The 21965-nt window shown below is 66.2% G+C and overlaps 1 protein-coding gene across 1 annotated transcript in view; it reads left to right on the forward strand.

Moving 5' to 3' along the window:
- Positions 1-21965, forward strand: part of ARAP1 (ArfGAP with RhoGAP domain, ankyrin repeat and PH domain 1) — a gene marked incomplete at its 5' end in the record, with an annotated part of 40328 nt that overhangs the window by 12522 nt on the left and 5841 nt on the right. The window contains 24 exons of the mRNA XM_082501077.1: positions 1036-1105; positions 2227-2347; positions 2499-2710; positions 2825-2931; positions 3053-3252; positions 3363-3448; positions 4961-5143; positions 6331-6505; positions 9008-9142; positions 9427-9562; positions 10540-10642; positions 11173-11368; positions 11640-11685; positions 11909-12072; positions 12797-13009; positions 13955-14060; positions 14321-14468; positions 14771-14854; positions 15012-15080; positions 15243-15360; positions 16844-16957; positions 18109-18251; positions 19378-19410; positions 20324-20406. Of these exons, the coding sequence (XP_082357203.1) occupies positions 1036-1105; positions 2227-2347; positions 2499-2710; positions 2825-2931; positions 3053-3252; positions 3363-3448; positions 4961-5143; positions 6331-6505; positions 9008-9142; positions 9427-9562; positions 10540-10642; positions 11173-11368; positions 11640-11685; positions 11909-12072; positions 12797-13009; positions 13955-14060; positions 14321-14468; positions 14771-14854; positions 15012-15080; positions 15243-15360; positions 16844-16957; positions 18109-18251; positions 19378-19410; positions 20324-20406 (3045 nt within the window). The remainder of the gene's footprint in view (positions 1-1035; positions 1106-2226; positions 2348-2498; positions 2711-2824; positions 2932-3052; positions 3253-3362; positions 3449-4960; positions 5144-6330; positions 6506-9007; positions 9143-9426; positions 9563-10539; positions 10643-11172; positions 11369-11639; positions 11686-11908; positions 12073-12796; positions 13010-13954; positions 14061-14320; positions 14469-14770; positions 14855-15011; positions 15081-15242; positions 15361-16843; positions 16958-18108; positions 18252-19377; positions 19411-20323; positions 20407-21965) is intronic.

Consider the following 21965-nt stretch of genomic DNA (forward strand, 5'->3'; position numbering starts at 1 on the left):
GGGCCGAGGAGGAGGGGGGAGAGCAGCGGGAGGGTCCCGGGGGAACGGAGGGGGACACAACGGGGAAGGGAACGGGAGGAGAAGCAGAACCCCATCGGCTTCGAAAAGCCGCCAGGACGGGGCTGGGGGGGTCTTTGCCCCCCAGGGGAGGGGGACGGGCTCCTATTTGGGGGGGGGGGGGGGGGGGGGCACTTTTAATCCCGGTTGAGGGTTCCGCAAAGGCCGAGCGCCGGTGATGGTGATGATGGTGATGATGGTGGTGATGGTGATGATGGTGATGGCCAAACCCTTCCTGAGCAAACGAGCCCTCGTCACCGGGGAGCCGTGGGGCTGGGGGGGGGCTCGGGGGGGGCGGTGTTGGTTTTGGGGGGTGTGGGGGGGGCATGGTTGGGTTTGGGGGGGCTCCGCGCTTGGCTCGCTCCGCTTTGGCGTCTCCGGCAGTGCCGGTGCCGCAGTGGGTGGGCTGTGGGGGGGGGAGAAGGGGCTCCGGTGGGGTCTGCGCCAACCGTGGGGCCCCCCCCCCCCCCCCCCACATGTCCCCAACCTGACAGAGGCACCACACGTGTGCCACACGTCCCCCCTGGGGGGGGGGGGGGAACCGTCACCAGATTGTGGGTCCTGAGCAGTAATTGCAAATAGGGACATATTTGGGGGGGGGGGAGTGGGGGCTTTTGGGGGTCGTTTCCCATCTCTGTGGTTTAATTAGCGCCCGGAGGACAGCGTGAAGTCCCCATCGCCCCGTCCCCAGCAGTGACATGATGGGGGGGGGGGGGGCAGGATCGATGGCGCGGTGGCCCCGGGGGGGACATTTGGCAACTGGGGCGTGAAGGCACAGGCCCAGTCCCCCCCCCCTCCCCCCCAGTTCAAGGGCACCCAGTGCAGCTCCCGCGGGGGGGGGTGGGGGGGTGGGGTGGTGTGTGTCCCCCACCGCCCCACGGGAGCAGCACCCGCCTCGGTGGGCTGCAGCACCCCCCGGACAGGGGGACGGTGGGGTCCCCCCCCCCATGTCCCCCCCCCCTTCCTCCCCTTTCCCAGGTCCTACATCTACCAGAAGCGGTGGGTGAAGCTCGATGCCGACTACCTCCGCTATTTCGACAGCGAGAAGGTGAGGAGGGAAGGGAGGGGGTTTTTGGGGGGGGGGTGTCGGGGTGAGAGACCCCCCCCTCCCTCTGGGCATCCCGGCCGTGCCGAGGGGCTGCATCCCAGTGTGTGTGTGGGGGGGTACTGGGGTGATGCCGGCACCAAGGTGGGATGCGCCGGGATGCGCTGGGGATGCTCGGGGATGTGCTGGGATGCGCCAGGATGCACCGGAATGCTCCGGGATGTGCCGGGATGCTCAGGGATGCTCAGGGATGCGCCAGGATACTCCGGAATGCTTGGGGATGCTCAGGGATGTTCCGGGATGTGCCAGGGATGCTTGGGGATGCTTGGGGATGCTCAGGGATGTGCCGGGATGCACCAGGGATGCTTGGGGATGCTCAGGGATGCTCAGGGATGCGCAAGGATGCACCGGGATGCTCTGGGATGCTCGGGGATGCTCAGGGATGCGCCAGGATACTCTGGGATACTTGGGGATGCTCAGGGATGTGCCGGGATGCACCAGGATGCTCTGGGATGTGCTGGGGATGCGCCGGGGATGCTTGGGGATGCTCAGGGATGCTCCGGGATACCCAGGGATGCGCAAGGGTGCTCCGGGATGCCTGGGGATGCTCTGGGATGCACCGGGATGCTTAGGGATGTGCTGGGATGCTCGGGGATGCGCCGGGATGCCTGGGAATGCACCGGGATGCTCCGGGATGCTCTGAGATGCTCCGGGATGCTCAGGAATGTGCAGAGATGCTCGGGGATGCTCCGGGATGCTCTGAGATGCGCCGGGATACTCTGGGATGCTCGGGCATGCTCGGGGATGTGCCGGGATGCACCAGGATGCTCAGGGATGCGCTGGGGATGCTTGGGGATGCTCAGGGATGCTCCAGGATGTGCTGGGATGCTTAGGGATGCTCCGGGATGCTCGGGGATGCTCCAGGATGCTTGGGGATGCCTGTGGATGCTCTGGGCTGCACCGGGATGCTCAGGGATGCTCCAGGATGCTCTGGGATGCTCAGACATGGATGCTCGTGGCATCATGAGCATCGGTACCAGCGCGGTACCCATCCCGCCTCGCCAGGGCCGCGGTGCTGAGCGGTGTGTCCCGGTACATCTCTCCCCCCCTGTCCCCCCCCTCAGGACACCTACTCCAAGCGCTTCATCCCCGTCTCCTCCATCTCCCGCGTGGCCAGCGTCGGGGACCAGAAATTCGAGGTGGTCACCCACAACCGCAACTTTGTCTTTCGGGCTGACAGCGACGGTGAGCGATTTTGGGGTGTGTGTGTGTGTGTGTCCCTACTCCTGGGTGACCCCCACTGCCTGTCACCCCCCACCTTCCCCAGCCCGAGGGGTGACAACCCCCCCCCCCCCCCCCCGGTTGATGCTGACCCGTCTCCCCTCCGGCCCCACAGCGGACCGTAACGAGTGGATGCGGACCCTGCAGCGCATGGCGGAGGAGCGGAAGAGCAGAGCTGCGGAGAGGACGTCCGTGTCCCCCAGCGCCGACGGTGCCACCGCCCCCGACGCGGCCGACAAATGCGGTTTGCTGGAGCTGCGGGGGGTCAAGCACAAACTCTTCGTGGCGGTGGCCGGGGACAAAGTTTTCCTCTACAAGAACGCGGAGGTGGGTGGCCGGTGGGGGGTGGGGGGCGGTGGGGTGGATGCTGTGGCACCGCGGGGGGACCCCGATGCCATTTTGAGGTGTCGTCCCCCTGTCCCCCCCCCCGCCCCCGCCAAGGACTATCGGTTGGGCATCGGCATCACCTACATCGAGATGAACGTGGGGAACGTCAAGGAGGTGGACCGCCGCGGCTTCGACCTCACCACGCCGTACAGGATCTTCAGGTGAGCCGAGGGAGGGGAAGGGCTGCCGCCGGCGCTGCCCCTCCCCACCGCCATCCCCGTCCCTCACCCCTCCATCATCATCGTCGTCATCGTCATCACCACCGTCGTCGTCATCCGGCAGCTTCTCCGCCGATTCGGACCAGGAGAAGGAGGAGTGGGTGGAAGCCATGCGGCAGTCCATCGCCGAAGCTCTCTCCAACTCGGAGGTGGCGGAGAGGATTTGGGCGGTGGAGTCCAACCGCTTCTGCGCCGACTGCGGTTCGCCCAAACCCGACTGGGCCTCCATCAACCTCTGCGTCGTCATCTGCAAGAGATGCGCCGGTACCCGCAGCCCTTGGGGGAGGCGGGGGGTGGGGGGAAGGGGCCGGGCGTCCCCTGCCCCACGTAGGGGGACGACCCTCCAGGTCCCTGAGGGCTGGTCTCGCCGGCAGGGGAGCACCGGGGCTTGGGCCCCGGCATCACCAAAGTCCGGAGCCTGAAGATGGACAGGAAGGTGTGGACGGAGGAGCTCATCGAGGTATTGGCACAGACCCACCCCGAAAACCTTTGTGGGGTCCCTGCCCCGTGGTGGCCCCGTTGGCTATGGGCCGGGGACCGCAGGGGGCCGGGAGGGTTCTCCCAGCCCCATCCGACCCTCTTGGGTGACACTGCGGTGTCACGTGGGGAGGGGACCCCCGGCAGCCCGCCGTCCCCCTCCCCGGGGTGTGTGGCTGGCCGGCACCCCCCCGGCACGGCGGGGGGCACGATGGCACTTGTGTGGCTGCGCCGTGGCCAGACGGTGTCTGCGTGTCTGTGGGGAGATGGCTGCAGTTATGGGTCCGGTGTGGGGAGACGGCTGTGGAGCCGTGGGTCCGGTGTGGGGAGATGGTTGCAGAGCTATGGGGTTGGCATGGGGAGATGGGTGTGGAGTTATGGGTCCGGTGTGGGGAGATGGCTGTGGAGCTGTGGGGCTGATGTGGGGGGATGGCTGCAGAGTTATGGGTCTGGTGTGGGGAGATGGTTGCAGAGCTGTGGTTGCAGTGTGGGGAGATGGCTGTGGAGCTGTGGGGCTGATGTGGGGAGATGGTTGCAGAGCTATGGGTCTGGTGTGGGGAGACGGCTGTGGGGTTGGCGTGGGGAGATGGCAGCAGTTATGGGGCCGGTGTGGGGAGATGCCTGAGGAGCTGTGGGGCTGGGACGCGGGGCCATGGGGCCATGGGGCCGTGGGGCAGCGCAGCCCCCCGAAGTGCCGCGGCCGCCGGTGGGGCTTTTTGGGGGCAGCCGGGGTGCGTTGCCGGCCCCGAGGGCGGCCGCCGTGGCCGTGGCCGTGGCCGTGGCCGTCCCGCAGACCCTCCCGGCCCCCCCTTTCCGCGCCGCCCCCGCCGGGCCCCCGCCCGACGCTGCATTCCTGCCTGGGCCCCCCCCGCCCCCCCGAGCCCCCAAACGCTTCCAGCGCCGCTCCCCTTCCCCTCCCCTCACCGGGAAGAGGGCCGAAACCCCGCCACCCTCCGGACCCCCCTCCCCGCCCCCAAATATCTTTGAGGGGGGGGGTTGCTGGCAGAGCACCCCACGGACCCTCTGGGGCGATGTGGGGCTGCCCGAGGGTGGCAGAGTGTGGGGGGGGGACATGGCAAAAAAGCCCTTTAAATCCTCCCTGGGTGGCTGCTGAGCATCACCCCCCAACCCCCCCCCCCCCCCCAACCCCCCCCCTTCGCCGCCTCCCCCTCGCCTGCAGCTGGATGCTGCTTTCCAGATGTGCTCTTGGTTTTTTTTTTCCCAGCTGTGCTGTGGGGCTGGGCCGGGAGCCGCCCTGCGTGCCTGCGGCGGGCGGGGGTCCCCATGGACCCCCCCCAACCCCCCCCCCACCGCTCCCCACTGCGGTGCCTTCCGCCTGTGAACATCCCCATACACACAACTCCCCCCCCCCCCCCAGCGAATATCCCCCATATTTCCAGCCGTGCCCCATCCCCTCGACTAACCTCCCCCCCCCCCCCCCCAAATTTGGCCTCTCCTTTTTTCCACCCCCCCCACCCCCCCTCTTCCTCCGCAGCTCTTCTGCCAACTCGGCAACGCGGCGGCCAACGCCTTCTGGGCCGCCAACGTCCCCCCCAGCGAAGCCATCGCCCCCACCAGCGGCAGTGGGGACAGGAGGCGCTTCCTCACCGCCAAGTACCGGGAGGGCAAATACCGCCGCTACCACCCGCTCTTCGGCAACCAGGAGGAGCTCGACAGGGTGGGTGCCACCCTCGCGCGGGGGGGACGGGCAGGGGACGGGGGGACGGGGGGATTCCCGCCGGCGTGCGGAGTTTGGGGGGTCCCCAGGTTGGTTTTGGGGAGCGAGGGGGCCGCCCAGCCCCCTGCATGGCGCTGCGTGGTTTCCCTCGGTCCCTCCGGCCCTGCCCGCATCCCTGCCCGCATCCCTGCCCGCATCCCTGCCCACATCCCTGCCTGCATCCCTGCCCGCATCCCTGCCTGCATCCCTGCCTGCCTCCCTGCCCACATCCCTGCCCGCCTCCCTGCCCACCTCCCTGCCCACGTCCTTACCTGCACCCCTGCCTGTACCTCTGACCACATCCCTGCCTGCACCCCTGCCTGCATACTTGCCTGCACCCCTACCCTCACCCCTGCCTGCACCTCTGCCTGCATCCCTGCCCAAACCCCTGCCTGTACCTCTGCCTGCATCCTTGCCTGCACACCTACCCGTACCCCTGCCCACATCCCTGCCTGTACCTCTGCCTGCACCCCTGCCCAAATCCCTGCCTGTACCTCTGCCTGCACCCCTGCCCACATCCCTGCCTGTACCTCTGCCCAAACCACTACCCACACCCCTGCCTGCACCCCTGCCCACACCCCTGCCTGCACCCCTGCCCACATCCCTGCCTGTCACTCTGCCTGCACTCCCTGCCTGCATCCCTGCCTGCACCCCTGCCTGCACCCCTGCCTGCACCCCTGCCTGCATCACCCCAGCCCCCTCTCCCCCTCTGCACCCCCCCCCGGGGTCCATCTCCCCCCACCTGCAGTCCCGTGGGGGACTCCGGTGCTGGGGGGGGCAGAGACCCTCCCCCCCCATGGCACGTGTGACACCGCCGCGGCCGTCCCGCCGTGTCCCTTCGCCGCCCGCTCCGCTCCCGCTCCCGCCGGGGCCCACTCGCACGTGGCCTTGTTTGTTCCTCGGCCTAACGCGCCCCCTCTCCGTCTCCGTCCCTCTGTCCGTCTCCGTCCCCGCGTCCGCCCGCCCCACCCCGCCGGGGGGGAGGCCGTACTCGCCCCGTTTGGCCTCCAAACTTTTTCTTCCCTCCCACTTCCAACCCCTTCTTTTACCCAACCGGGCCGCCGCGGGGCTGCGCCTCGGCCGCTCTCGGCCGCTTTGTCTCCCGGGCGGCCTCCGGCCTCACCCGCCGCCCCCCGCCTCCGCCGCAGGCCCTGTGCGCGGCCGTCACCACCGGGGACCTGGCCGAGACGCAAGCGCTGCTCTTCTGCGGGGCGGCGGTGACCTGCGCCACCGGGGACCCCCGCTGCCCCACGCCGCTGGCGCTGGCCGAGAAGAGCGGGCAGCGCCTGCAGATGGAGTTCCTCCTCCACAACAGGACCTCAGGTACGGGGTGACCCCCATAATCCCCCACCCCAAAATCCCCCGGTGGGGGGGGGATTCAACCCCCCGCAACCGGCGTTGCCGGGGCGTTTTGTGCCGGTAGTGGGTCTCTAACGGCGCTCCGGTAACTTCCTGGAGTGGGGGTCTCCGGGCTGCTGTCCCCGCAGCGGGAGAAGGGTTTTGGGGACCCCCAAAAGTTGGGGGGGGTGTTGGGGGTCGGGGAGGGGTCCGGCGCCCCGCCGGGGATGTGGGATGGTGCTGCGGGTACCGGGGTGGAGGGGACCACCTCTCCCGCAGCCGTCGCGGCATCGCCGGTAGCCGCGGTGGTGGCGGTGGGGGGAGCACCCCTACTTTGTCACCCCCCTAAACGTGTCCGCCCCACAGCGGGTGGGCTGACGCTTCCCCACGGGCCCGATCCTGGCAGCCAGGGCGGGGGTGTGCCGGGAATGGCCGGAGCCCACCCCCATCCCTCCCCGCGGCGGTGGCCGAGCCCGTCCCGCCGGAGCTGGACGGGGCCCAAAATCGGGGTTGGCGCTGGCGTCGCGTGGCGAGACGTGTCGGCAGGAAAAAAGGGGGGGTGGGAGGGAGGGCGGTGGGGTTTTGCCGGCCGCCCCCGGGACCCGGAGAACACCAAACCCCTCAGCTCATCCCGGCGGGGCGGGGGGGGGATTAGCCGGGATGGGGGTTTTGGGGTGGGTGCGGCGCGCGGAACGGGGCCGGGAGCCACAGGCGGTGTGAGCTGGGGGTGCTTTAGGGGTGTCCCCGCGCCCCGGCCCGGCCCGGCCCCCGAAGGAAGGGGGGTGTCCCCGGGCAGGGGCGGGATGGGGAAACTGAGGCAGGGGGGGACGGGTCTGCGGTGGGACCGGGGGGGGCTGCACGGCTGCCGTCCTCTGCCCTCGGGGGTGCGGGGTGCGGGATTTGGGATGCGGGATGCAGGATTTGGGATGCAAGGTATAGGGTGAAGGATATAGGTTGCGGGACGCAGGATTTGGGGTGCGGGATGCGGGATGTGGGATGCAGGAGGTAGGATATGGGTTGTAGGATTCGGGATGCGGGATTTAGGATGTGGGATGTAGGATGCGGGATTCAGTATGTGGGACGTAGGATTCGAGGTGCAGGATATAGGGTGCAGGATATAGGGATGCGGGATATAGGATGTGGGATGTAAGATGCAGGATTCGGGATGCGGGATGTAGGATTTGAGATGCAGGATATCGGGTGCAGGATATAGGATACGGGATATAGGATGCGGGATGCAGGATTTGGGGTGCAGGATGCGGGATGTGGGATGCAGGAGGTAGGATATGGGTTGTAGGATTCAGGATGTGGACTATAGGATGTGGGATGTAGGATGCGGGATGTAGGATTCGGGATGCAGGATATAGGGTGCAGGATATAGGATGTAGGATGCAAGATTTGGGGTGCAGCATGAGGGATGTGGGATGCAGAATTCAAGATGTGGGATGTAGGATTTGGGATGCAGGATATAGGATGCGGGATGCAGGATTTGGGGTGCAGGATATAGGACGCGGGATGTAGGATTTGGGGTGCAGGATGCGGGATGTGGGATGCAGGAGGTAGGATATGAGTTGTAGGATTCGGGATGCGGGATATAGGTTGTGGGATGTAGGATGCGGGATTTGGGATGCGGGATGTAGGATTCGAGGTGCAGGATATAGGGTGCAGGATATAGGATGTGGGATGTAGGATGCGGGATGCAGGATTTGGGATGCAGGATGTGGGTTGTAGGATGTGGGATGTAGGATTTGGGATGCAGGATATATGATGTGAGATATAGGATATAGGAGGTAAGATTCAGGATGCAGGGTGCAGGATGCGGGACATGGGATGCAGAGGTAGGATGTGGGTTGTAGGATGCGGGATGTGGGTTGTAGGATTCGGGATGTGGGATATAGGATGCAGGATATAGGATGTGGGATGTAGGATGCAGGATTTGGGGTGGAGGATGGAGGATGCAGGAGGTAGAAGGTGGGATGTAGGATTCGGGATGCAGGATATAGGGTGCAGGATATAGAATGTGGGATTAGGATGCTGGTTGCAGGATTTGGGATACAGGTTGCAGGATGTGGGATGTGGGATGCAGGAGGTAGTTTGTGGGTTGTAGGATTTGGGATGCGGCATATAGGACGCGGGATTTAAGGTGCGGGATGTGGGATTCAGGATGTGTGATGCGGGATGTGGGATGCGGGATGTGTGGGATGTGGGATACCATCCTGGCGGATCAGCCTGACCCCGCTGACCCCCGGGCAGCCCCACATTTGGGGGCCGGAGCTGCTCCGGTCAGCCCAGGCGTGCCGCGGTGGGGGGCTCGCGCTGCAGCCTGTGGGATGCTTTTGGGATACGGCTTCTTGTGCCGGGGCGGGGGGCACCCAGCCATGGGCGGGGGGGGGGATGTGGCCGGTGTCACCGCTGCAGCGGTTCTTTGGGGGGGGGTGGGTGTGCAGCCCCCCCTCCCCCCGTGACAGGTTGTCCCCCCGTTTGCAGAGACGCCGCGCCTGGAGGTGGGGGGCAGCGAGGAGAGGCCCTACTCGGTGCCCCTGCCCTCCGTCACCCACCACGGCTTCCTCTACAAGACCCCCTCCATGGCCAAGCCCGTGGGCGAGCGGAAGGGCCAGGAAGGTCTGTGGGGTTGGCCGGTGGGGCTGGGAAATAGGGGTATGGGGGGGGGGGGTGCGGAGTGGGACCCCCAAAAGGGGTGGTGGGGAGGTTGGGGTGGGGGAAACGCGCCGTCCCCTACTCCCCAGGGGGAAATGTCACCAGGGAGGTGCAGCCAGCCCGCTTCAAGGAGTGGGGGTGTCGCAGCGGGTGGGCACCCCCCTGCTGGGTGCTGTGGGCGAGCTGGGGAGATGGGGGGGGGGGGGGATTTGGCGTGTATGGGGCCAGCACCGTCCTGTGCCGCGCAGAGTTCAGCCGGCGGTGGTGCGCGCTGCAGGACGGTGTCCTCAGCTACTACGAGAACGACCGCAACGCCGTGCCCAACGGCGAGATCAAGGTGGAGGAGATGGTCTGCCTGGTGAACAACCCGCCCCACGCGCACGGGTGAGGATGGGCCCCCCCGCCCCCCGCCTCTGCCCTGCCCCATAGCACCTCGATAGGGCCGGGCACGGGGGGGGATGGCATGGGGGGCTACTGGCGTGAGCCCGCCGTCGTGGCAAGGAGCCCATGTGAACCCTTCATAGCCCCTCTGTAACCCCTTTGCGGCCACTTTGTGGCCCCTTTTCGCCCCTTTTGTAGCCCCTTTGGGGCTTCTTTGTGGCCCCTTTGTAGCCCCTTTATAGGTCCTTTTCACCCCCTTCACAGCCCCTTCGTGGCCCCTTTGTAGCCCCTTTTTAACCCCTTTGCATCCTCTTCGCACCTCCTTTGTAGCCCCTTTGTAGTCCCTTTCATCCCTTTGTAGCCCCTTCGCACCCCATTTGTAGCCCCTTTGTAGCCACTTTATGACTCATTTGTAGCCCCTTTGCACCCCCTTTTAAACCCCTTTGTAGCCCCTTCGCACCCCATTTGTAACCCCTTCGCACCCCATTTGTAGCCCCTTTGCAGCCCCTTTGCAGCCCCTTTGCAGCCCCTTTGTAGCCCCTTCGTAGCCCCATTGCAGCCCCTTTTTAACACTTTTTTAACCCCTTCGTAGCCCCTTTGTAACCACTTCACTCCCTTTGCAGCCCCTTTGCAACCCCTTTGCACCCCATTTATAGCCCCTTTTTAACTGCTTTGTCGCCCATTTGCAGCCCCTTCGTGGCCCCTTTTCAGCCACTTTGTAGCCCCTTTGCACTCCCGTTGTAACCCCTTTGCACCCCCTTCCCCCTCCCCCCCCCCCCCCCGTGCACCCCCTGTGCTCCCCATCGGCGGGGGGATGCTGGAGGACTGGGGGATATGGAGGTGGGACCCCAAATCCAAACCACACCAGTGGTCGGCAGACCTGGTGGGACCTTCTCCCCCTGGGGGATGCCCCTGTCCCCCCCCAGCCCCGTCCGCCCCCCAACGTGCTGGTGTTCACTCTCCCCTTTTCTCTCCCGCAGCATCGAGAGCACCTTCGAGCTCTACACCGAGTCGGAGAGGCTCTACCTTTTTGGGCTGGAGAGCCCCGATTCCGCTCGGGAATGGCTCAAGTCCATTGCCAAGGTAGGCTGGGGTGGGCTTGGGGTGGCCATGGGTGGCTGTGGGTGGCTGTGGGTGGCCATAGGTGGCCTTAGGTGGCCATGGGTGGCTGTGGATGGCCGTGGGTGGCCGTAGGTGGCCATGGGTTGCCATGGGTGGCCATAGGTGGCCTTGAGCGGCCATGGGTGGCCGTAGGTGGCCATGGGTGGCTATGGATGGCCATGGTTGACTGTGGATGGCCATGGGTGACTGTGGGTGGCTATGGGTGGCCTTAGGTGGCCATGGGTAGCCGTGGGTGGATGTGGGTGGCTATGGGTGACTGCGGGTGGCCATGGGTGGTCATAGGTGGCCTTGAGCGGCCATGGGTGGCCGTAGGTGGCCATGGGCGGCCGTGGATGGCCATGGGTGGCCTTGGATGGCCGTGGATGGCCATGGGTGGCCTTGGATGGCCATATGTGGCCGTGGGTGGCCTTGGATGGCCGTGGGTGGCTGTGGATGGCCATGGGTGGCTGTGAGTGCCGCAGGCTGATGGATCCCTTTTCTCCCCGGCTCAGTCCTTCGTCCATCCCAGTGCTGAGGAGCTGCTGGCTCTGGACTTCGAGCGCATCGGCCGGTTGCACTACAAAGGTGGCCTCAACCTGGAGCGTGCCAAGGAGGGCTGGTTCGCCCTGACCGGCTCCGCGCTCCACGTCTCCTGCCGGGACGGCGAGCAGCAGGACCCGCTGCAACTGCGCAAGCTGCAGGAGCTCTGTGCGTGCCCCTGAGCCCACCCCTTGGGGTCCCCCCAGATCCTGCCCCCCAGCAGCACACCCAGCTTTTGGTGGCGGTGGTGGTGGGAGGGTGGTGGTGGGTGGTGCTGCCGTGGTCCCTCCGTGCATCCATCCTCTTCTCCATCCCTGGAAAGTCGCTGTTGGTCCCATTTGGGATGGAGCTGGATCCGTTGGGTCCATGGGGGGGGAGTGGGGGTGGGCAGGGAACCCCATGTTCCCGCGGGTGACGGGCTCTCTGCCATCCCTTCCAGCCATCCAGGGGGACAACGAGGTGCTGGTGCTGGTGGAGAGGCGGAGGTGAGAGCAGAGGGTGTGTGTGGGGGGGGGGGGGTGAGACGCCTCCAGCAAAATATCCCACCCTGCCCCAAATCCCCCTCCTCTTGGGGTGCCTTCACCCTCCCCGCCCTGACAGGGGATCCCCAAAAGAGAGTCGGGACCATCCCCAGGTCCTTCCTGGGGGTCCTGGGCAGAGGGTTTGGGGGCGGGTGACCCCCCTGGCTGAGGCCAGCGTTGCCGGCAGGACGCTGTACATCCAGGGGGAGAGGAAACTGGATTTCCTGGGGTGGGTCCACGCCATCCAGAAGGCTGCGGGCAGCGGGGGGGACACCTTGTCGGAGCAGCAGCTGACGGAGTCGGACGTGCCGCTGCTGGTGGACCGCTGCATCGACTACATCACCCAGTGTGGTATGTGCCACCGTTGGCCGTCGCCCGGTGCTGGTGGGGACGGGAGCGCGGTGGTAGGGGTCACCCCGTCGGTGTGGTGGGGCGGGCTGAGGCCGGATGCGCTCGTGACACGTGCTGCCCTTCTTCCTGCTCCAGCGCTGTGGGAGGAATGTGGCTGGAGAGGCGCTTTGGCTCCAGCCCGCGGCTCCTCGGCGGTCGCGGGGACACCTGTGGGGTGGGGACAGCCACGGCACCAGCGCCCCGCCGGCGGCGGCCGAACATAGAACCATGGAAGGGTTTGGGTGGGAAGGGACCTTGAAGACCACCCAAAGGCCACCCATGGGCAGGGCCACCTCCCCCCAGCCCAGGGTGCTCCCAGCCCCGTCCAACCCGGCCTTGAACACCTCCAGGGATGGGGCACCACAGCTTCTCGGGGCACCCTGCGCCGGGGGCTCACCGCCCGCACAGCCAACAATTTCTTCCCCATATCTCATCTCAGTCTCCCCTCTGTCAGTGTCAAACCATTCCCCCTCATCCCACGGCTCCCCTCCCTGACCCAGAGTCCCCCCCCAGCTCTCCTGGAGCCCCTTTAGGCACTGGAAGGGGCTCGGAGGTCTCCCCGGAGCCTTCTCTCCATGCTGAGAAGCGAACGCTCCGGGAACAGAGATGGGGGAGCAGGTGGGGGTCCGGGAGGGGGTGACCATCCCCCACGCAGAGGGTCTCATCCCCACCGTCTCTGCGGCAGGGCTGACGTCGGAGGGCATCTACCGCAAGAGCGGGCAGAACTCCAAGACCACCAACCTGCTGGAGATGCTGCGCCGGGACGCCCGCAGCGTCCGCCTGAAGGAGGGCGAGCACCAAGTGGACGACGTCGCCAACACCCTCAAACGCTTCTTCCGTGACCTCGGGGATGGGCTCTTCACCGCCCGGTGGGGACCGGACTGGCTGCGGGCGACGGGTGAGCCCTGGGGGTGCTGCTGGGGGGTTGGGGAGGTGGTGGGAGGAGGGGGTCGGGGCTCCCCGATGTGGCTGCAGCCCCCTTCGCCCTCTCCTCCGGGCTGCACGGGGAGAGCATGTATGGGCCACGGGTGTTCGGGGGCTCCGGCGGTGGGTGGGGAGCAGAGAGAGCCCACGTTGACCCCGGGCAGCCCCGTGCTAGGGCTGGGATGGGGCAGAGAGCCAGACGCCCCCCAACACCCTCCCCCCCCCGGCACCCTTCGCTTCTGAATCCGGCCCGTCAATACTGGGGATGGAGGCGCCCGGTGGCAAAACAGCCGGGAGCCGTGGTGCTGCAGAGCTGGGGTGCTCCGGCCCCATGATGTTGGGGTGCTCCAACCCCGCAGAGCTGGGATGCTCCAGCCCCATGGAGCTGGGAAGTTCTGTCCCCATGGAACTGGGGTGCTCCTATCCCACAGAGCTGGGATGCTCCAGCCCCATGGAGCTGGGATGTTCTGGCCCCGTGGAGCTGGAGATGCTCCCATCCCACAGACCTGGTGTGCTCCGATCCCACAGAGCTGGGATGTGGTAGCCCTGGGATGCTCCGGTTCCACGGAGCTGGGAGGCTCTGGCCCTATGATGTTGGGGTGCTCCAGTCCCACAGAGCTGGGAGGCTCTGGTCCCATAAATCTGGGATGTGGTAGCCCTGGGATGCTCCGGTCCCACAGAGTTGGGATGCTCCGGCCCTGGGGTGCTCCAGCCCCATGGAGCTGGGATGATTCAGCCCTGTGGAGCTGGGATGCTCTGGCCCCATGGAGCTGGGGGGTCCAGCCCTGGGGTGCTCCAGTCCCGAGGAGGGACAGGAGGATCTGAGGTGGGGTCTGGAGAGGGGATGGTGGGACCGTGGGTCTTAATCTCACCTTCGCGCCCCTCCGCGCTCTTCCTCTCCCTCCTGCCCCTCTCGCAGCACTGGAGGATGAGGAGGCGAAGATTGACGAGTACCGGCGGCTCCTGAGCACCCTCCCCACGGTGAACCGGGCCACGCTGAAGGCGCTCATCAACCACCTCTTTCGGTACGGCGCGGGTGGCAGGTCCGTGGCACGGCCGAGCCCTTGTGGGGCATCGTCCCGTCTGCTGCGGGGTCCCGGGGTGGAGAAGGGCCCTCATCCCTCGGCTCACAGCCCAGGCGAGGAAGAGGGGGATTCGGGGTCAAGCTGTGCCCAGAGTGTTGCATCACGTCCCGATGTGGGGCGCGTTCCCCTTGGCAAGGCTGAAGGGGGGGTTCCCCGGGGGGAGTGCTCCGGGGCGGGAATTGTAACGGGGTTCCCCGCAGGGTCCAGCGCTTCTCTGGGGAGAACCAGATGAACACGCACAACCTGGCCATCGTCTTCGGCCCTACGCTCTTCCAGACGGACGGGAAGGACTACAAGGCAGGACGCGTGGTGGAGGACCTCATCGGCCACTATGTGAAGATCTTCAACGTAGGTTCACCCTCCCCGCCCCCGGCGCTGCTCTGGGTCAGGGCCATGTGTGGACATTCCCAGGGGGTGGGGAGGTGGAAGGAGGAAGAAGCTGCATCTACTCTGTCTGTAGACATCTCTTTGCTTTGGAGACGAGGGGAGGGGTGTCCATGTCCCTGCAAACCCTGGAGACCCCCCAGGAGGTGCCGGCACCGCTGGGCAGAGGAGCAGATTCTCCTGGGGACCCGTGTCTGCTGCTGCGGTGAAACCTAAGGGTGGTCTGGTCAACCCTGATGGCTCCCTGGGCTCCTCTTCCTCGGCAGGTCGATGACCAAGAGATGAAGAAGCAGCAGGATGAGATCATGGCCATCATGAAGATGCGGGAGGCAGCGTCCAGCGGGAAGCAGGTGGGTGCTGGTCATGGAGACCTTTCCGGGGCACATGCTTTGCGTGGGGACCTCACCGCCTGCTGCAGCATGTCCTGGAGATGCCCCAGACAGGGGACGTCCATGCTGGGTTGGGGGGATTAGCTCCAGGTTGAAGTGCTTTCCCGTTGCCCTTCAGCAAGCCGGGGACTTCATCTGCACTGTCTACCTGGAGGAGAAGAAGACGGAGGCAGAGCAGCACATCAAGGTGAGTGGTGGGGTGGAGGGCGCAGAGGGGACGGGGACCCCCCATTGAATGCCCAAACCTCTGTGGTGGCACAGGGTGGCTCTGAGCTGTGGCACAAGGGTGGCATGGCCCCGGGCACAGGCTGATGGAGACCTGTCCCTTCCCTCTGTCCCTCCCACCCAGATCCCAGCCACGATGACAGCCGAGGAGCTCACCTTTGAGATCCTGGACCGGAGGAAAATCGTCATGAAGGAGAAGGACTATTGGAGCTGCTTTGAAGTGAACGAGAGGGAGGAGGCAGGTCGGTGCGGGGACATGAGGGTGGTGGGGATAGGCATGGAGATAGGGATGGAGGTGGGGATGAAGATGGGGTTGGACATGGAGATGGGGATGGTGATGAAGATGGAGATGGAGATGATGGAGATGGAGATGGAGATGGAAATGATGGAGATGGAAATGATGGAGATGGAGATGATGGAGATGGAGATGGAGATGATGGAGATGGAGATGATGGAGATGGAGATGATGGAGATGGAGATGAAGATGGAGATGGGGATGGAGATGGAGATGGGGATAGGGATGGAGGTGGGGATGGATATGGGGATGGGGATGGAGGTGGGTGTGGAGGTGGAGATTAGACATGGGAATGGAGATGTAGATAGGGATGGGGACAAGAAGACTCCCATGGGGACCGTACCATGGAGCAATGCTGAGATGGGCTCCAGGCGCTCGAGGGAGGATGGCCGCAGCGCTGCAGCTTTGCTCACCGCATCCAGGTTGCACATGGCCGAGCGCTGCAGATGGGCTGGTGGTTTGGGCCAGGACGCACAGGGCCATCTGTCTCCATCCTTTGGGGTTCAAATACCTTGGAAGCCCTGGGGCGGGGGGGGACACGTGTGTCTGGGGGTCTCTGGCCACCAAAGGGAGCAGCCTCGGGGTGCAGCAGCAAGCGAGAGCTTGGCGTGAGCAGGATGAGACCCTGTTCATGCCCTCCGGTGCCTCGAGCTCCTGCCGCCGGCTCTGGAGGGCTGAGGGTGGCCGGGGGGGCCGTGCCTGGCAGGGTGCTGAGCCCGACGGCGCTCCCCGGGCATCCCCCAAAGCCTCTGCTGAGATATTTTGGTCCTTCCCAACCCCAAGGCTCAGGGTCCCCTCTGCAAAGGGTTGGGGGGCAGCTTCCCCCCCGCCCCCGCCCCGCTCGGGGAAGCACCGACGCGCCGTGCTCGGCCGAGCACCGCCCCCCCCCCCAGCCCTTAAAAAAAAAAAAAATTTAAATAAAAGGATCGTCAGGGTGCCTAGGGGCTCAAATGAGCCGACAACGGAATCTTCACCCGGGAACTTTCGCAAGACCCGCGACTCGCCCTTCGCTTGGGTGCAAACGCCCATGTTTGAAATACCTCCGCGCATATTTTGGCCGGCCCGCGTGCGGGTCAGCGGCTGCCTACAGCAGCCGGCCCTTCCCAAACACGCGTGTTTCGCAACTGCGGTATCTTGTTGGCGGTTGTTGCTGAGGCACCTTCCCGGTCCCCCGCGGGGTCCCCGCTGCTCACCTCCCCCCGGGCCCAAAGGCCCCTCCCCAGGGGGCAATGAGTAAGCAGCGGGCACCGGGAAATGAAGCCAATGAAAAGGGGATGGTGCTGCGTGGGAGGTCTGCGTGGGGAAGGGCAGAACCGCCACTTGGCAAACTCTCAGGACACACGTGTGACCCCCCCCTCTCCTTGGTGGCTCCCAGCCCCCCCCCCCCCCGCCGTGAGGTGCCTGACCCTGCCTGTGCCTCTGCCCCACAGAACGGCCTTTGCACTACTCGGAAAAAGTGCTGCCCATTTTGCACGGCCTGGGGACGGAGAGCTACCTGGTGGTGAAGAAGCAGATGTCCATGGAGAACATGCTCATCTACCTCGGTGAGGAACTGGGGAGGGGTGGGATGGGGCGGGATGGGGATGGGGATGGGGATGGGATTGGGATTGGGATTGGGATTGGGATGGGATGGGGATGGGGATGGGATGGGGATGGGGACGGGGATGGGATGGGATGGGGATGGGGATGGGATGGGGATGGGATGGGATGGGGATGGGGATGGGATGGGGATGGGGATGGGATGGGGAAGGGGATGGGATGGGATGGGGAAGGGGATGGGATGGGGATAGGATGGGGATGGGGATGGGGATGGGGATGGGATGGGGATGGGGATGGGGATGGGATGGGATGGGGATGGGGATGGGATGGGATGGGATGGGATGGGATGGGATGGGATGGGATGGGATGGGGAAGGGGATGGGATGGGGATAGGATGGGGATGGGGATGGGGATGGGATGGGGATGGGGATGGGGATGGGATGGGATGGGATGGGGATGGGATGGGATGGGATGGGATGGGGATAGGATGGGGATGGGGATGGGGATGGGATGGGATGGGATGGGATGGGTATGGGATGGGGATGGGTATGGGATGGGGATGGGGATGGGGATGGGGATGGGGATGGGATGGGGATGGGGATGGGGATGGGATGGGGATGGGGTGGGGATGGGATGGGGATAGGATGGGGATGGGGTGGGGATGGGATGGGATGGGATGGGATGGGGATGGGGATGGGATGGGATGGGATGGGATGGGATGGGAATGGGATGGGGATGGGGATGGGATGGGATGGGATGGGATGGGATGGGAATGGGATGGGGATGGGGCAGGGCCGGTCCCCGCCAGCGCAGGGTGGGCAGGACGCTCCCTCTCCTGCCGACTGCGACCCTGCAGAAATACCCCATGGGACCAACCATCCCGGGTCACATCCTGCCGACCATGTTGCCAGCACCGGCCCGCTCAGCGCGTGGCTGGGAGCCCCCCGATACGGGGCCATGGCCGGATGCTGCGCGCAGTGCAGGGGGGGAGATGGTCCTGCCTGCCCTGCCTGTGCGGGGAGCGGGCAGCAGCCGGTGACGGAGGCGAGGAGGGCGGGGGGTGCCCTACGGGACCGGGTCTGCCTGCACCCCACACCCTTCCTGGGGGGCCTGACCCCCCCTGGGGGGCCGGAGCCGCTCAGGCGTGTGCCCCCAGCCAGCAGAGTGGGCGACTGCAAGCACGGCATGATGAAGTTTCGGGAGGAGAGGAACCTGCTGGGGCTCGGCCTGAGCACCGGCTTCCACGACCGCTACTTCATCCTCAACCACAGCTGCCTGCGCCTCTACAAGGAAGTGCGGGTGAGCCCTGCCTGCGCCTGCCTGCGGGGCTGCGCTGCCTTCCCCTGCCTGCCCTGCCTTCCCCTGCCTGCCCTGCCCGGCCCTGCCCCTGCCTGCACTCGCCCTCCCCGACGGGCTGTCCTGGGACCCTCTGCCGGGAGTCCCTCGGGATGTGGGACCCACATAGGGTGGCATCGCGCAGGCAGTGCAGGCAGGGACGGGGCTGGCAGTGCAGGCAGAGCAGGCAGGGACGGGGCTGGCAGTACAGGCAGTGCAGGCAGGGATGGGGCTGGCAGTGCACAGGCAGTGCAGGCAGGGATGGGGCTGGCAGTGCAGGCAGAGCAGGCAGGGATGGGGCTGGCAGCGCACAGGCAGTGCAGGCAGGGATGGGGCTGGCAGTGCAGGCAGTGCAGGCAGGGATGGGGCTGGCAGTACAGGCAGTGCAGGCAGGGATGGGGCTGGCAGTGCAGGCAGTGCAGGCAGGGACGGGGCTGGCAGCGCAGGCAGAGCAGGCAGGGATGGGGCTGGCAGTGCACAGGCAGTGCAGGCAGGGATGGGGCTGGCAGTGCAGGCAGAGCAGGCAGGGATGGGGCTGGCAGTGCACAGGCAGTGCAGGCAGGGATGGGGCTGGCAGTGCAGGCAGAGCAGGCAGGGATGGGGCTGGCAGTGCACAGGCAGTGCAGGCAGGGATGGGGCTGGCAGTGCAGGCAGAGCAGGCAGGGATGGGGCTGAGTACAGGCAGGGACGGGGCTGGCAGTGCAGGCAGTGCAGGCAGGGACGGGGCTGGCAGTGCACAGGCAGTGCAGGCAGGGACGGGGCAGCAGTGCAGGCAGTGCAGGCAGGGATGTGGCAGCAGTGCAGGCAGGGACGGGGCCGATCCCGCAGTGCTGTGTCTCCCCCCGAGCCCGGATCGTTCCGGAGCCGTCTCTGCCCCAGCGCAGCGCGGGGGGGGGGGGGTCGCCGCCGTCCTGCCCATACCGGGGCGCCTTCTCCCCATCTCCCCGCTGCCTGCACCCCCTGCCCCTCCCCCCCGCCCCCCCCGGCCCCGTGCCCTGCCCGTGGGCACCACTGGGGGGTCTCCAGGGAGGGGGTCCCCTCTCCCTCCCGCTGCGGCCGCTTTAACCCCCCCCCGTCCTCTGTCGCGCAGAGCCTGAAGCAGCGCCCCCCCCCCTCGGAGGCGGTGAGTAGAGGGGGGCTCAGCGGGGCGCAGGGGGTCCCGCACCCCCTTGCCCTTACAAGGTCGCCCGGGGGCAATCCCAAATCCAATCCCGCCAGTGCGCCCGTGCCCCTCACCCCGTGCCCACGCGTGCCGCAGCCCCCCCCGGGCCCATGGGGGTACCGCCGCGTGTGCCGCAGCCCCCCCCGGTGCTGCCAGCCCTCCGCGCTACGCGGGGCGCTCCCCTTTCGGGGGGAAGGGGGTCCGCCGCTGGCGAGGGGTCTCGGGGGGGGTGGGGGGGCTGAGCTGGCTCCCCCATCCCGCGGGCATTGGATCGGGCTCTTGTAAGTCACGCCGCTCGCACGCCGACGCGGGTGTACGGAGAGGGGGGGTGTGGGGGTGTCCCCACGGTGTCACCCCCGCTGCCGGAGCATGGCTTGTGCGGCAATGCGAGGCGCAGCCGGCACCGGGGGTGGGGGGCGGGGGGTGGGAGGGGGGGGGGACTGTGGGGCTTTGCCCCCCTCGAAACGTCTGCCGGTGACGGGGGACGCGTCTTCACCCGCCGCGGAGAGGTGGCCGCCTGCCGTGCTGGCAGTGGGACATTTGGGGACATCGTCGGGGCAGAGCCTCGGGGGCCACTGCTGTGGCCGTGGCATGAGGAAGGGGATGACATGGGTGTCCCCACGGGGGACGTCTCGTGCCAGGCTCCGGAGGCCCCGTCCCACGGTGCCAGCGCTGGTCCCAGCGCCCGAGGTGGGACGGTGCTGCGGGGGCGGCCGTCACACGTCCCCTCTGCCACGGGCACTGCCACCCGCTCTGCTGCGGCTTCTCCCCCCCCCCGTCTGCCACAGGGGGACAAAACCCACCCCACCCCCCCCGTGGGGACGAGTGGCGAAGGGTCTGGCAGTCCCCAACGCGGTGTCCCTCTCCCCCCCAGAGCCACAAGCCGGAGAAGGAGTGGCCCGTCAGGAACCTGAAGGTCTACCTGGGGGTTAAGAAGAAGCTTCGGCCCCCGACGTGGTGAGGGGCAACGCGGTGACATGGGACGCACGGGGCAGGGCTGGGGACGGGGACGGGGACGGAGCCAGGGATGGAGATGGAAATGGACATGGGGACAGGGACAGGGATGAGATGGGGAAAGGGACAAGGACAGGGCTGGGGACAAGGACCCGGATGAAGATGGTGATAGGGATGGGATGGGGACAGGGATGGGGATGAGATGGGGATGGGGACAGGGACAGGGATGGAGATGGAAATGGACATGGTGACAGGGACAGGGATGAGGATGGGGACAGGGATGGACATGGGGACAAGGACAGGGATGAGGATGGGGACAGGGATGAGGATGGAAATGGACATGGGGACAGGGACAGGGATGAGGATGGGGACAGGGACAAGGACAGGGCTGGGGACAAGGACCTGGATGAAGATGGTGATAGGGATGGGATGGGGACAGGGATGGGGATGAGATGGGGACGGGGACAGGGACAGGGATGGAGATGGGGACAGGGACAGGGACAGGGATGGAGAAGGAAATGGACATGGGGACAGGGACAGGGATGAGGATGGGGACAGGGACAGGGATGAGGGGATAGGGACAGGGATAGACATGGGGACAGGGATGGGGGTGGAGATGGAGATGGGGATGGGGATGGATGAGGATGGGCATAGGGACAGAGACAGGGACGGGGACGGGGACAGTGATAGGGATGGAGGTAGAGATGGAGATGGGGACAGGGATGAGGATGGAGATGGGGACAGGGATGGGGATGGGGACAGGGCCGGGGACAGGGACAGTTTTGGCTGGTGGGACACGTCTGCTGCTGGCCCTGCCCGCTGCCACCAGATGTCAGCGCAGCCCCGCAGGACACTGCGGCAGCCCGGGGCCGGGGGGGCGCTCCCTCCCTGTCCCCCTCCCTCTCCCCCTCCCCCTCCCTGTCCCCTCTCCCCTGTCCCCGGGGGGGGGGGGGCTGCGGGGCGCGGGGGGACCCGGCACCGGGAGGACACACCGGGGGGGGGGGTGCATTTGAGCACATGCGTGTCAGCACGTGTGTGCATGTGTGTGTGCAGGCGTGCGCCTGCGTGGCAGCGTGCGTGTGCGTATCAGTGCATGGACACGTGTGTGTATGGGGGGGTGTGCATGTATGTGTGCGTGCATGCACGGCAGTGCACGTGTGTGCATGTACGCATGCGTGTGTGTATGCATGTCAGCGAGTTGTGCACACGCGTGTGCATATGTTCATGTGCATGGGCGTGAGAGTGTGCATGTGGGTGTGTGTGTGCGCTTCAGCGTGCGCGTGCACAAGTGCACGCCTGTCAGTGAGTTGTGTACATGTGTGTGCGCTTGTGTGTATGTGTGTGTGCGTGCAGGTCAGCATCTGTGTGCACGTGTGTGTGCATGCGTGTCTGTGTGTATGCACGTGTGTGTAATGAGTACGTGGGTACATACATGTGCATGTGTGTGAGCATGCACGTCAGCGAGTTGTGTACGTGTGTGTGCACGTGTGTGCATGCGTGTCAACAAGTTCCGTGTGTGTGTGCATATGTGTATGTGCATGTGCGTGCATGCGAGTGTGCAT

Source organism: Vanellus vanellus, assembly GCF_965231255.1.
Source record: "Vanellus vanellus genome assembly, contig: HAP1_SCAFFOLD_670, whole genome shotgun sequence".
Taxonomy (NCBI): Eukaryota; Metazoa; Chordata; class Aves; order Charadriiformes; family Charadriidae; genus Vanellus; species Vanellus vanellus.